General features: G+C 48.7%; 1 protein-coding gene across 2 annotated transcripts in view; it reads right to left on the reverse strand.

Annotated features, from left to right (window-relative positions):
- The window catches only part of SLC44A3 (solute carrier family 44 member 3), a 530,813-nt gene that overhangs the window by 341,078 nt on the left and 171,988 nt on the right, over positions 1-17,747 (reverse strand). For both annotated transcript variants that reach the window (XM_086957367.1, XM_086957377.1), the window contains one exon: positions 6,940-7,076. In XM_086957367.1, coding sequence (XP_086813493.1) covers positions 6,940-7,076 — 137 coding nt within the window. The remainder of the gene's footprint in view (positions 1-6,939; positions 7,077-17,747) is intronic.

Here is a 17,747-nt window from a genome sequence, read left to right on the forward strand (position 1 = left end):
TTCACGTAAATAGTCACATGATTAAGTTTTTGTTATTGTATATAACTTTATCAAATGAACACAGCCATTCACTCGTGAGAAAGCGGCAGAGGCTGCGAAACGCGTTGAGTGTTGTTGTTGCCAAATAAAAGCACTTGAACCAAGCTAACCTGGGCCTCGACTCTCTGTCAACCATCAAAGACGGTAAACTTTTGGATTTAACGGGGGGAGGCGAAACCCCGTCGAGGCCCGCCACATTAAGAGGCGCAGGCAAGAACTTCGCCAAGCTGTTTGGAATATATATATATATATATATATATATATATATATATATATATATATATATATATATATATATATATATATATATATATATATATATATATATCCACAGCCTTGGCTCGATTCTGCGGTCCAATGGCGCTCCCTCCACCGGTGCTTTGACTTCTAAGCAGAGCCCCGCTTCCATATATTTCACAACTCTCTTCTTCAAAGAGAATAAGTCAGCACTCACGAAAAGGTTTCTTTCCCAATCTTTTATTTTCGTTGTCAATACTCCAGCATTATAACGTACAAACGTACAAATGTAGTTTGTACGTTATAATGCTGGAGTATTGACCACGAAAATAAAGGATTGGGAAAGAAACCTTTTCATGAGTGCTGACTTATTCTCTTTGAAGAAGAGAGTTGTGAAATATATATATATATATATATATAAATATATATATATATATATATATCCTCCACCAAAGCGATCCTCAGACTCTGCGCGCTCAACTGTGGGTGCTCAGCAACGGGGCCGGATCAAGGCCCAACAATAATTTCCACCAAGAATGCGGCACTCAGCGTTTGTAAAGTTTAAACAGCTTCACTTTATTTCTCCAGCTGGGACCAACGCGTTTCAGCCATCACAGGCTTTGTTCACGGTCAAAGCCTGTGATGGCTGAAACGCGTTGGTCCGAGCACGCATTCATGGTGGAAAATATATATATATATATATATATATATATATATATATTCAGGCAAAACGGCATTCCAAGCGCGCACTTAGGTACCAAAAGAATCCACACCAACAATTGGACATAGATGTGCTAGGTTTCTGAAAACCCGTAACATCAAATACCTGGGACACACCACCATGATTTTAGACATGATGAGATACTGTCTAGTAAACAATTACTTCCTGTTTAACGATGACATCTATGTCCAATTGCATGGTACTGCGATGGGCACATGTTTTGCCCCGACCTTTGCCAACTTGTTCATGGGCGCATGGGAGGCGGACATGAGAAATAGACCAGATTTACAGGAAGGATTCCAGAATGTCACTATGTGGCTAAGATACATAGATGACCTTTTTGTGCTCTGGAAAGGCAGTAAAAACATGGCCATTGACTTCATCTCCAAATTGAACAATAACAACAATAACATCACATTAACAAGTAACATCAGTGATAGGGAGATTGAATATTTGGATAGCAAGGTGAAAGTACAGGATAATAAACTTAAAACTATATTATTCCGGAAAGAAACAGCAGGCAACACCTTACTGCATGCCCTGAGCAGTCATCCAGAGCCCCTTAAGTGGAGCATCCCCTACGGGGAGCTTCTCAGGGCAAAACGGAACTGTAGTACCATTGAGGACTACACTAAAGAGGAGGCATTAATGGTACAAAGGTTCACTAACAGGGGCTATCCAAAATGGGTGATCAAAAGAGCCACTGAGAAAGCGAAATCAGTGGAACGCAAGAACTTACTAACCAATCAAAGGAATGATGATGCAACAACAGAGGATAATGAAGTCACCCGTATTATCCTTGATTACAATGGTAACCACAAAGAAATAAAGAAAAGTATCATGAAGAACTGGGATATACTTAGAAATGATCCTATCATAGGTAGTACTATACCAGCAAGACCTAGCATTACCTACCGCAGGGGACGCAATTTAAGTGACTTATTGGTACACAATATGATTAGTGACACTGTACCACGGGGGGTGGATCTCCCCGGATTCTTTCCCTGCGGTCACTGCAAAGCCTGTTCGAACAGCCATATGGTCAAAGAATATTGGAATCCAAGTACCAACAAAATGGAAACCATAAAATAATTTCTGACATGCACGACCATGTTTGTGGTGTACGTACTGATATGCCCATGTGAACTGAGGTACGTGGGTAGTACCACTAAAATGGCCAAACAACGCATATTGGAACATACTAGAGCCATTACGAATAGAGACAAACAGTACCATATTGATAGGCATTTTGAAAGTCATCATTTTTCCAACGCCAAATTACTAAGATACTATATTATTGAACAGGTAACCGTATCCAGAAGGGGTGGCAATCGTGCTTTAAGACTCAGACAACGAGAATCGAGACACATCATTGGTCTCTGCACACGTTTTCCAAACGGACACAATATGGATGAGGAATATAATGTACATTTACACCAGGAATGAAATGTATTGGAATGTACTTCATTATGTATTTTTTCCTCATTCTGACATTGGTCCCCATATACTTTTCCCTACAGGTTGAAAGGGCAGGACTTATTCGCAGGCTTGTGATGCTAGTACCCGAGTCCTTTCAACTTGACCTTCTCCACTCTTCGCTCCAAGTATGTTGTCTTCTTTGTATTATAGTACACTGTAACACTTATGGGTTTGCGGAACAGGGTTTTTCTCAAGGCTGATCCTTTGAATGATGCATTTGTTTTTCTGTTAAACCGTGTTTTACAACATGACTGTGACAGACTGTTGTCCTGGACACTAACCACGTTACACGTGACCTCCCCCACTAGCCAGGGGATAATAATTTTAACTTTATTTCAATTTTTTCTATATTTGTCAATCCATTACTTTATTTGTTGTTCCATGGTTGTACCCACTAACCAGGGGTATGCAGTTGACAACCTTTTGCTATATGTTTAGCACTCTACCTTGGTGACGGTGCACTAGTGTTACCTTGGTATCCAAGGGAACCGCCAGAGCTTCTAGTGCCGATCACGGGTTAACAGCACTAGTATTCAATTGGACGCTCTTGCGTATACTTGTGTCCGCAGATTATATTTCTGCCGATTTACATAGAGCCCCCTTTAAACATTTGTTACACAGTATACATGTAACTTTGTACACATGGCCGTTTTTATAACTATTGTGCGCTATTACCAGCAAGCGGGACTCCGTTGCATATCATACGTCACCATGGTTACCTCCATATGCCGATCACGTGCGAACACCCTAACAGTTGATTGGTCGAACGTGTTTGACATTACAAGACACGTAAGAGCAGATGCCCTAAACATCTAGAGTTATTGATTATAACGTTATTCACATTTTCATTTGACATGTGGGTATACTTGTTTAAACCAGAGCACTGATATGATTTATTTGGCCTACGTGGTTTAATGTATGAATTATGGACTGACTGCCCAGCAATCATTTGTTTGTGGTTACATTGCCAGATATTTGTAATGTGATTCAATAACTGCTGTATAACATGATAATCGACCATCAATGCAAGACAGACAGTACTATTACAAGATGGCGCCCTTATAATTTTTGTGAAAACAGATAAGTCCCATGTCTATGTTTATTGGAGACACACGGTAAATACAGCAAACTTTTCAAGCATCATTGTGTGAACAAGCACTCACGGAGTGCGAAACGCGTCACGTAGGGCTTATGGCGTGAATAAACCCTACCTACTTGACAGACCTGCTTGTTGGTGTGGATTCTTTTGGTACCTAAGTGCGCGCTTGGAACGCCGTTTTGCCTGAATATTGAACTACCGGTCACCTCACCGGCAGCGCGCCACCCCCACTGGACGAGGGATACTCCATTGAGGTTGTCGTTGGATGTTATATATATATATATATATATATATATCAGTTTTTAATGCACTACAAAGATCTACTAAAATGCCCTTGAATTCTTATGCAAGATCTGCACCATTTAAACCGTAGTATGTGCCAATGTTTATCTTTAATCAGTAGACAAATCACTCTATAAATGTGCAAGCAAACAATGTTTTTTCATGACGTGGTACTGCAGGATGACACTATGTGGGAAACAAACAATAACAAATAAAGTGAATGTTGCATAGATATGGAACCGCGTACATTTATTGGCAAGGCGAGGGTGCTGCTCGTGGTAGTTGTGTGAGCTGCTCTGGTGTCCTTGTAGTTTTCACCAGTTTCCAGCAGTATGTGGGGGACTTTAAATATGTTTTGAGCAACAGCATGAAAGTAAACTCAATCATACAGGCATAGTCAAGCATATATGCAAACATACAATCATATATACAGGCACATGTACAGTTTAAAACATTTTATAGTAAAGGGTGTTCTATTCTACGTTAAAAGTATGACATCATACAAACAATGCACAGGAAACAACCAAGGAAGGCACAATATGCTTCAGCAAAATAAATTAGACATGCACGCAGAGTAGAAAGGTTATACAATTTCAAGCTAAAGAAAGCTGTACTAAAGGAAGCCCTACTTGCAGATAAAGACGCTCAGGTCGTACTTTAAAAGGTGAAATCCAGAACATTAAATGAAGACATCTCACTGTAAGACTAATTGCTGCTAGTCTATGCGCATTGTTTCTGCAGAGGATCCAACACTCATCTTGTAAATTTACAGTCTGCACACTACGGGAGCGTGTGTGCTGAATAATGAACACTTCAACTAAAAAAAAGTATTGACAGCATTAAATAAATGTATTTAAATCAAAAATATACCCCCTCCACCGGCTCTGTCTGTGCACAGGCAAAAAGTTCCTGAGCAGGCAGTGTCAAAGTAAACATGGAAGACAGACTGTGAAACTGAAATTCTAACTGGAACAATACATGAGGGGATGAAGGCATCACACAGGACTTCAGTGTCCTGTTAGACAATATTATTTTGGCGCCATTCTAGTCTTTGATGCAGCCTCCTTTGCTATATTATCCATGGGCTGTGAAAAAGTAAGCCCAGACATGCGCAGCGGGCTGCCTTTCATTGCCGGACTCTGCTCATGCTCCATGAGGGGAGAAAACAGAGAGGTACTTTTAGCATTGCAAGAACGAGGCAATGCATTTTAACTTTGCAAATTAAAGGGACGGGCCCCTGCGCCCAAGAACAGAAACCAACGCTTTCCAATATCTATATCTGGTGCCAGCCTTTGAAGTAGGGGAATTCCCTATGCTACTACAACATGTGTTTATGGAAAGGTCTTCCCTTCTCCTGTCAAGGCTGCAAGAAGTCTGGGGTTACAAAAGACTAATGTCAAATGTGTTTGTGTGTCCTGGAGACACACCCTTTCATGTGCAGGTGGGGCATGGTACAGCTCCACCCCCAGCCATCCTGGCAGGATGGCTTATTCTGCCTACACCTACTGCCTGTAGGGTCACTGTCTGGAAGGAATACTAAAACCCCAACAGCTATGTGACCCAGGACACTGGCAGAAGACACAAATGGTTAGGACAATAAAATGCCAACTTTCTAAAGGTGTCATTTTCAAAACTGTGACTTAAAATCCAACTTTACTCTCAAATGAATTGTCATTTAAATAGCCTTTAATGGTAAACACCTTGGGCCAGATGTAGGTAGCCCAATAACGGTAGGTAACAGCCAAAACTATCGAATTTTGGCCGTTACCAACCGGTATTAGGCTATTGAGATGTAGGTGGCTACATTTCAGATTCGGTAATTTACCAAATCGGTAATTTAAGGAATTGGTTAATTACCGATTCCTTAAAATACCGAATCGGTAAATTACCGAATCTGAAATGTTGGGAGCACTCAAATGAGTGCATTGCATGGTTAAGGATTCGGTATTTACCACCAAATAAAAGTTGGTGGTAAATATTAAAAACCTTTGATAAAGCAAATTTGTGCTTTTTCAAAAGTGCCATGTGGCAGACATACATGCCCTAGGGCATGTATGTGTGCCACATGTGCCCCCATGTACTATTCAGGGGTGCAACAGGGTGTCAATGTGACACCCTGCCACCCTTGAATGTGTTCCCCCATTACCAAATCGGTATTCACCGATTCGGTAATTCTTATTCATTCCTATGGGCCTCCAGGCCCATAGGAATTAATGGGAATTACCGATTCGGTATTTACCAAATCGGTAATTACCGAATATTACCGATTCGGTAAACTTTACCGAATACTTACCTACATACCATTTACCGATTTTGAAATACCGAATCGGTAAAATTCTGTATTTTAGAATCGGTAAATGGAACTTACCTACATCTGGCCCCATATATCTAATTGCTTCCAATCAAAAGTTATCACTTATTAATGTAATAAGATAACCCAGTGTTAGTCAATGGGGGAAATATGCCTCGCAGTAGCAAAAAATGACTTTAGGACATGCATAAATTAAACCCATATGTTGTACTTTTTAAAACTAAAATGCACCCTGCCCTATGGGCTTTTAGGGCCTACAGGGCAAAATGACCGTTTACAATTGCACAACAGGCTGCAGTGACAGACCGGAGACATGTTTAAAAAAGGCTGCATTATTGGGTGACACAGTGAGTGCTGCAGGCTCACTAGCAGCATTTTATTTAGAGGCCTTGGGTGAAAGTATAACAATTTACTAGGGACGTACAAGTAAGTAAAATGTACTAATCAGGTAGATTTCAACTGTACCATCTTTAGGGAGAGAGCACAAGCAATTTAACACTGGTTAGCAGGGAGAAAGTTCGGAGTGCTAATACCAAGAAAAACTGCTTCAGCACAAGAAGGCAAAAAATCTGGGGGAGACCCCTCCAAAAAAAGCCATGTTCAACAACTGCTCTTACAATTAACCCAGTCAGAGGCAAACATCTCGCCTGCGTATTCTTTTTTTTTTAAACAGTTTTAGGCAAAAGTGGACAGTATCATTGCAAACATTTTAGGAAATGTACAAAATAAAAGCACTATTTTGCATCATCCATCGCAGCATTTGCTACTTACCATTATTTTTAGCAAACAACTGGACTTCCTCCAAGGAACTGAGTTGCTTCTGAGGGCAGCTAGACACACACAAAGCGGTGGAATTTATCTTTAGGTTTCTGATTTCCATACGGCATGAGTTTAAGAAAAAAACATGTCTAAAATGAAAGACAAAAAATATACAAACATTAAATGTGTTCTATGGCTGGCTGCTTCAACAATTCAACACGAATATTCAATGATAAAATGGGAAACTAATCACAAAGGTTATTTTAAAATTGGAGTGAGCACAATAAATACACCTGTGAAGGCGAGAGGCTTCACCCACCATAAAGGCGGTCGAAGGTCTCTAAATTAATCAAGGAACGTTTTGGTAACTAAGTTCATGTAGTCTGTTTTCCCAGATATGAGACATTACCCTGAAGGTATTAGCATTCTCCAGAATGCTTTAGTTGTTGAGGTGTAGGACGGTCCCTACCACAGATGAGCAATGAGTAAAAAAGGAAGGAGAACTGCTCCACAGTCACTGACTGGGCATTCTCTGTGGCTGGAGTGCAACACAGGCCCTTGCAGCGCACAGGGCCCTCCAACCCTTCAGGTGGCCCCTAAACCCTTTAAGGGGGCCCTACTGAGCCCCATGGCAATGGATATCTGAGATATTGTATATTTATTTATTTATTTATTTGGGAAATGTATTAAGCGCTCAAATACCCGAGGGTGTCTCGGCGCTGAGTGTTTACTGAACTAGTCCATGAGTAGTTATTGCTTGAACAGCCAGGTCTTTATCTGTTTGCGGAAAGAAAGAAGGGAAGTAGAGGTTTTGATATGATGTGGAAGACTGTTCCACAGTTTGATGGTGGTCACTATGAAGGATCTGTCTCCCCAGGAGACTTTCTTAGTCCTGGGGACCTGCATAAGACCAGCAGTGGAAGATCGAAGGGATCTAGCAGGTTTATAAGGGCAGAGTGCATCTTTCAAAAATGCTGGGCCTTGAGCGTGGATTGCCTTATACGCAATGCATAGAGCTTTGAATTTAGTTCTCTTCTTTACTGGTAACCAGTGAAGCTGTTCAATTGTGCCAGATATGGAGGTATACTTGGGGGTTGCTGTGATCAGTCTGGCCGCAGCATTCTGCACCAATTGCAGCTTTTTTAGGACTCCTTCCTGAGCATTGACTAGAAGGGCATTACAATAATCTATGCGAGCCATGACAAGTGCGCTGACCAGTGTTTTTGCCATGCTCATGGGGAGATAGGGTAGGAGTTTTTTAATCATTCTCATGGTGTAGAATGAGGAGGATACTACCGCATTAACGTGGTGCATGAAAGTGAGTTTGGTATCCAGTATAACTCCGAGATTTCTTGCCTTGGTCACTGGGGGGGGGGGGGGGGGGTGGTCCCAGGGCATCAGGCCGCCAAGTGGGAGACCAGGCAGGGGAGAGGTTACCAAACATCATCACCTCCGTTTTATCGGAGTTCAGCTTCAAACAATTTGTGGACATCCAATTACTTATTGCCAGCATTCTGAGATTAAAATTGGAGGCCACTTCATCTCCATTTTTGTTTATGGCTAGGACAATCTGGGTGTCGTCAGCGTAGGATGTTACCGCCAGATGATGGATTTTTATCCATCATCAGGCCCCCTCATCACATTCTGCACTTGTGCTCTAACATTTTCTGTTATGTTACTACTCTGTGGTGCTGAAGTCCCAACCCTTAGAATGGAGTATCCAGAAGTGGGTAAACAACAGTGTTTTGGTCTTGGGTGGTGGCTTACACAAGTCTGAGAGTGGCAGTGGGAATGTTCCCTACTGTTACACCGTGCCACTACACCTTTTTAGAACAATTGCATGAAATTGTAAATCAGCCTATATAACGAATGTATGACGTTACAACACATACATTTACAAGACATGCCTTTAAAACACAGTTTTAACATCGCAACATCTTTTACAACGCAACCATTTACATTCCATGCCATTACAACATTTTTAAAACTAGATTTACAATGCATTCCATTACATCTCATTATAGCTTTACAACGCATACCATTATAACACATACATTGCATTTAAGTTAAGTGTTGGATGGTCTAGGGATAAAAATTACCACTGTAACTCCAGGGGTGCAACAGTAGGGTAAGTGTTGGATAGTGTAGGGGTAAAAATTACTATTCTAACTCATGGGGGTGCAACAGTAGGGTAAGTGTTGGAAAGTGTAGGGGTACTATGCGTTGTAATGGTATGCGTTGTAATGACATGCGATGTAATGCCTGCGTTGTAGTGGCATGCTTTGTAGTGTCATGTGTTGTAGTGACATGCAATGTAATGGCTGCATTGTATTGACATGTGTTGTAAGAGATGTTGCAATATAATGAGTGCGTTGTGAATGTAGTGCAATGTGATGACTGCGTTGTAAAGGTTGTTTCCCCTATATAACACCTCTGCACATCCCTATGTAAAACACGTAGAGCAAAAGTCATCAACGCTTTTGGGAGATGTCAGGATTTCAGGATAACCACAGACTTCACCATAAAAATCAGCTAAATAGGTGAATAAAACAGACATCCAACTTCACTGCCACAACACACCCGTAGCATGGCTGCAATTAAATAATTGCATTTTGGAACGAAAGACCACTTGCATTGGAAAGCTGGAGTCGACCCTTCAAAATTATTTAAGGATAGATATCACTATGAAAGACCTTCTGCATCAAAATCTCAAACCACTAGAGACCTGAAATTATTCTGAGTAGGAGCAAGTTTAATAAATGAGGATCACTAATCGTGCAGGGAGGGTTATCCATAGCTAGATCTTTTTTCTGCAAAATATATTTGATGAAGTTAAATATAAGACACAAGATTGGCCATATTTCTCAAACAAATGGAAAAGCACTGGGTGAACCAGGGCAAGCAAATGTGGCATCCCTGGAGAAGATAATGGTTAGGGTCAGACACTTACAATGCTAAGAACTCATTTGAATAGATGTATTTAAGGCGAAGAGACCGAACTCATGAAAGGACATTTGCTTCTTGGTATTTATGGTCTCGCCAGACAAGTAAGCATTACTACAGAGGGACTTTGGCCACGACCACATGTTGGGAGCCAAGAGTACATGTTTTGATTGGGTGCAGTCGGGGCTCGTGGGTGGGGGGACAGGGGTCAAGCGGGGGTTACCACGAGGGGTGGGGTGGAGTAAAATAAAACCCACCTGACCAGTCCTGGCCCGCCTCTGCTCCTGGGCCTGGACCTCGTTTTCCTGCTCCTGAACAGGAACAGGTATGCTCCCTCCCCTACTGTAAGCCAATCACAACACTGCAATGGCAGCGCTGTGATTGGGGCAGAGTCCCGAACAGCGCCACGCAGGGTACCTGTAGTGAGGCCATTTTCTCTATGTAGGCTGCATGCAGCCTACATAGAGAAAATGAAGAGTGTGAATGCTTGCTTTAGCCATCGGTCTTCACTTTTCAAGCACTGCACTCGTGCTTGTGGCGGCATCCACCTTGCGGGAGCGAGCAGCGGCGCGGGCACGTTAATTACAAACATATGGCTGCTGCTCGCTCTCGCAGGGTAGATGCCGCCACAAGCATGCCTCTCTTCCGTCGCTACTTTTTAAGGTTTATTAAACCAGCTCGACGGCTGCTCTTGCTGAGCCGAATAGTGAACAATGGCAGCTGTGCACTTTTCTTTTCTTCAGCACTTGTTTGTTTCTAATATTCGGCCTCTTTCTGCTCTCCCATGTGCCCCCTACAAGATCCTCCTCTCCTTCTGCATTCTGCCAGCACCCTCCTACCGAATAGTCATCCACCACCACCACCACGTCCACCACCATCACCAACACATCCACCTTCACCACGTCCACCACCACCTCGTCCACCACCAAATCCACCAGTGTCCACCACCACCTCATCCACCACCACCACCTCGTCAGCTACCACCAGGTCTACCACCACCACATCCACCACCACCATGTCCACCAAAACATCCACCACCACATCCACCACCAAGTCCACCACCACCACGTCCACCACCACCACCACCACCATGTCCACCACATCAGCCACCCCCACCACCTTGTCCACCACCACGTCCACCACCACAACATCCACCACCTCCACCATAACATCCACCACTACCATGTCCACCACCACTTCCAACACCACCACATCCACCACCACGTCCACCACCACCACATCCACCACCACGTCCACCACCACCACGTCCACAACCACCACGTTCACTACCACATCCACCACCACGTCAGCCACCACCACCACGTCCACCACCACCACCACGTCCCCCACCACCACCACAACATTCACCACCACCACGTCCACTACCACCACGTCCACCGCCACCACCACTCCTACCACCACATCCACCACCACCACATCCACCACCACAACGTCCACAACCATGTCCACAACCACCACCACATCCACCACCACATCAGCCAACACCACATCAGCCAACACCACCACCACGTCCACCACCACATCCACCACAACGTCTACCACCACCACATCCACCAACACCACGTCTACCACCACCACATCTACCACCTCCACCACATCCACCACTACCACGTCCACCATAACATCCACCACTACCATGTCCACCACCACTTCCAACACCACCACATCCACCACCACGTCCACCACCACCACATCCACCACCACGTCCACCACCACCACGTCCACAACCACCACGTTCACTACCACATCCACCACCACGTCAGCCACCACCACCACGTCCACCACCACCACCACGTCCCCCACCACCACCACAACATTCACCACCACCACGTCCACTACCACCACGTCCACCGCCACCACCACTCCTACCACCACATCCACCACCACCACATCCACCACCACAACGTCCACAACCATGTCCACAACCACCACCACATCCACCACCACATCAGCCAACACCACATCAGCCAACACCACCACCACGTCCACCACCACATCCACCACAACGTCTACCACCACCACATCCACCAACACCACGTCTACCACCACCACATCTACCACCACCACCACGTCTACCACCACCATGTCCACCACCACCATGTCCACCATCACAGCAGCCAACACCACCACCACGTCCACCACCACATCCATCACCACCACCACATCCACCACCATGTCCACCACCACCACCACATCCACCACCACCACGTTCACCACCACATCCACCACCACGTCCACCACCATCACGTCCACCACATCCGCCAACACCACGTCCACCAACACCACGTCCACCAACACCACGTCCACCAACACCACGTCCACCAACACCACGTCCACCAACACCACGTCCACCAACACCACATCCACCAACACCACGTCCACAAACACCACGTCCACCAACACCACGTCCACCAACACCACGTTCACCACCACCACCACCACGTCCACCACCACCACGTCCACAACCACCACATCCAATACCACATCCACCACCATATCAGCCACCACCACCACGTCCACCACCACCACCACATCCCCCCCCCACCACCACATCCACCACATCTCCCACCACCACATCCACCACCACCACCTCTACCACCACCACGTCCACCACCACCATGTCCACCACCACCATGTCCACCACCACCATGTCCATCACCACAGCAGCCAACACCACCACCACGTCCACCACCACATCCAACACCGACCACATCCACCACCATGTCCACCACCACCACGTCCACCACCACTACCATGTCCACCATCACGTCCACCACCACCACGTCTACCACCACCACATCCACCACCACCACATCCACCACCACCACATCCACCAACACCACGTCAACCACCACCATGTCCACCACCACAGCAGCCAACACCACCACCACGTCCACCACCACATCCACCACCACATCCACCACCTTGTCCACCACCACCACGTCCACCAACACCACGTCCACCAACACCACGTCCACCAACACCACGTCCACCACCAACACCACGTCCACCACCAACACCACGTCCACCACCAACACCACGTCCACCACCAACACCACGTCCACCACCAACACCACCACGTCTACCAACACCACGTCCACCAACACCACATCCACCAACACCACGTCCACCAACACCACGTCCACCAACACCACGTCCACCAACAATACCACGTCCACCAACAATACCACGTCCACCAACAATACCACGTCCACCAACACCACGTCCACCAACACCACGTCCACCAACACCACGTCCACCACCACTACATCCACCACCACCACCACGTCCACCACCACTATGTCCACAACCACCACGTTCACTACCACATCCACCACCAAGTCAGCCACCACCACCATGTCCACCGCCGCCACCACTCCTACCACCACATCCACCACCACCACTCCTACCACCACATCACCACCACGTCTACCACCACCAGATCCACCAACACCATGTCTACCACCACCACGTCTACCACCACCACGTCTACCACCACCACGTCCACCACCACCACATCCACCACCACCACATCCACCACCACCACCACATCCACCACCACATCCACCACCACCACCATGTCCACCACCATGTCCACCACCACCATGTCCACCACCACCACAGCCAACACCACCGCAGCCAACACCACCACCACATCCACCACCACCACCACATCCACCACCATGGCCACCACCACCACATCCACAATGTCCACCATCACCATGTCCACAACCACTATGTCCACTTCCACATCCACCACCAAGTCAGCCACCACGTCCATCACGTCCCGCACCACCACCTCCACATCCACCACCACCACGTACACCACCACATCCACCACCTTGTCCACCACCACCACCACGTCCACCTCCATGTCCACCACCACAATGTCCACCACCACCATGTCCACCACCACCATGTCCACCACCACCATGTCCACCACCACCATGTCCACCACCGCCATGTCCACCACCACAGCAGCCAACACCACCACCACGTCCACCACCACGTCAACCACCACCACGTCCACCACCACCACGTCCACCACCACCACGTCCACCAACACCACGTCCACCAACACCACGTCCACCAACACCACGTCCAAACACCACGTCCACCAACACCACGTCCACCAACACCACGTCCACCAACACCACGTCCACCAACACCATGTCCACTGAAACCACCACATCCACCAACACCACCACGTCCACCAACACCACCACGTCCATGAACACCACCATGTCCATGAACACCACCATGTCCATCACCACCACGTCCACCACCACGTCCACCACCACCACGTCCACCACCACCACGTCAACCACCACATCAACCACCACGTCACCCACCACCACGTCAACCACCACCATGTCCACCAACACATCAGCCACCCCCACCACCTTGTTCACCACCACAACGTCCACCACCATGTCCACCACTACCATGTCCACCATCTCATCCACCACTACCATGTCCACCACCACGTCCACCATTTCCACCCCCACCACCATGTCCACCCCCACCACCATGTCCACCACCACCACCATGTCCACCACCACCACCATGTCCACCACCACCACCATGTCCACCCCCACCACCATGTCCCCCCCCACCACCATGTCCACCACCACCACCATGTCCACCACCACCACCATGTCCACCACCACCATGTCCACCACCACAGCAGCCACCAACACCACCACATCCACCACCACATCCACCACCACCACGTCCACCACCACCACGTCCACCACCACCACGTCCACCAACACCACGTCCACCAACACCACGTCCACCAACACCACATCCACCAATACCACATCCACCAATACCACATCCACCAATACCACATCGTCCAACACCACATCGTCCAACACCACGCCCACCAACACCATGCCCACCAACACCACGTCCACCAACACCACGTCCACCAACACCACGCCCACCAACACCACGTCCAACAACACCACCAACACCACGTCCACCAACACCACGCCCACCAACACCATGCCCACCAACACCACGTCCAACAACACCACGTCCAACAACACCACGTCCAACAACACCACGTCCAACAACACCACGTCCAACAACACCATGTCCACCACCACATCTACCAACACCATGTCCACCACCACCATGTCCACCAACACCACGTCCACTACCACCACGTCCACAAACACCACGTCCACCAACACCACGTCCACCAACACCAAGTCCACCACCACCACGTCCACCACCACCACGTCCACCACCACCACGTCCACCACCACCACGTCCACCACCACCATGTCCACTGAAACCACCATGTCCACTGAAACCACCACGTCCACCAACACCACCACGTCCACCAACACCACCACGTCCACCAACACCACCACGTCCATGAACACCACCATGTCCACCACCACCACATCCACCACCACCACGTCCACCACCACCACGTCCACCACCACCACGTCCACCACCACGTCCACCACCACCACGTCAACCACCACATCAACCACCACGTCAACCACCACGTCAACCACCACCACGTCAACCACCACCATGTCCACCAACACGTCAGCCACCCCCACCACCACCTTGTTCACCATCACAACGTCCACCACCATGTCCACCACTACCATGTCCACCACCACGTCCACCACCACCACATCCACCACCACCACCACATCCACGACCACCACATCCACCACCACATCCACCACGTCAGCCAACACCACCACCATGTCCACGTTCACCACCACAATGTTACCTACCACCAAATCCACCCCCACCATGGCTACCACCACCACGTCCACCACCCCCACGTTCACCACCACATCCACCACCTCCACCACGTCCACTACCACCTCTCCTACCACCAAGTCCACCACCACATTCACCACCACCACATCCACCACCACCATGACCACCACCACCACCACCATGTCCACCCCCACCACCACACCCACCACCATCACGCCCACCACCACCACGTCCACCACCACCACGTCCACCACCACCACGTCCACCACCACGGCAGCCACCACCACCACCACATCCACCACCACGTCCACCACCACATCCACCACCATGTCCACCACCACCATGTCAGCCACCACCACCACCACGTCCACCACTATGTCAGCCACCCCCACGACCACCACCTTGTTCACCACTACAACATCCACCACCACGTCCACCAATACCATGTTCACTACCATGTCCACCATCTCATCCACCACTACCATGTCCACCACCACGTCCACACCACCACATCCACCACCACCACATCCACCACCACAACGTCCACAACCATGTCCACAACCACCACCACATCCACCACCACATCAGCCAACACCACCACCACGTCCACCACCACCACCACCACCACCACGTCCCCCACGACCACCACCACTACATCCACCACCACCACATCCACCACGTCCACCACCACGACGTCCACCGCCACCACCACTCCTAGCACCACTCCTAGCACCACTCCTACCACCACATCCACCACATCCACGTCCACCACCACCACGTCTACCGCCACCACGTAGATCACCACCACGTATACCACCACCACGTCCACCACCACCACGGCAGCCACTACCACCACCACATCCACCACCACCACCACCACCACATCCACCACTGCGTTCACCACCATGTCCATCACCACCACGTCCACCACCACCCAGTCCATCACCACTACATCCACCATCACCATGTCCACCACCACCATGTCCACCACCACCAGGTCCACCGCCACGTCAGCCACCTCCACTACCACTACCACGTCCACCACTACCACCACCAGGTCCACCACCACATCCACCACCACCAAGTCCACCACCACCACATCCACCAACACCACGTCCACCAACATGTCCACCACCAGGTCCACCACCAGCACGTCCACCACCACCATGTCCACCACCACCACCACGTCCACCACCACCACCACATCCACCACCACCATGTTCACCACCACCACGTCCACCACCATGTCCACCACCATGTCCACCACCACTACATCCACCACCACCACCACCACATCCACCATTTTCACCACCACCAACACATCCACCACCACCACCACGTCCACCACCACCACCACCACCACGCCCACCACCATTACTTCCACCACTGCGTCCACCACCACCATGTCCACCACGGCCACCACGTCCACCACCACGACGTCCACCACCATGTCAACTATAACCACACCCACCACCACCACATCCACCACCAAGTCCTCCACCACAAAGTCCACCACCACCACCACATCCACCACCATCACATCCACCACCATGTCCACCACCACATCCACCACCAAGTCCTCAACCACCACCAAGTCCACCACCATCCCATCCACCACCACCATGTCACCACCACCACAGCCACCACCACCACGTCCACCACCACCACATCCACCACCACCACCACGTCCACCACCACCACCACATCCACCACCACCATGTCCACCACCCCCAACACGTCCCCCACCACCACATCCACCACCACCTCCACATCCACCACCACATCTACCACCACCACGTCCACCACCACCACGTCCACCATGGGGTAATAGGAGTGTCAACCCCAGCTGCACATGGGACATTTAAGAATGCAGTGGGTGCAGGAATAGGGGCTATAAGTATTACACCAGACCCAAGATACATTTTGAAGAGGAGCAATGTCACAGGGGCTCCTGTAAAAGCACCCGCAGCATCTCTACCTCACAGTGGCATACCTGCACGAGCCACTCACTCAAAACAAGCATTGGCATCGCCAATAGTTCTCACCCTTGGGACCTTATAAGTGTTTAGCCATGCAACACTTGATGTTGTTGCACCAAGGAT

This window comes from Lissotriton vulgaris, chromosome 1_1 (assembly GCF_964263255.1).
Source record: "Lissotriton vulgaris chromosome 1_1, aLisVul1.2, whole genome shotgun sequence".
Lineage (NCBI taxonomy): Eukaryota > Metazoa > Chordata > Amphibia > Caudata > Salamandridae > Lissotriton > Lissotriton vulgaris.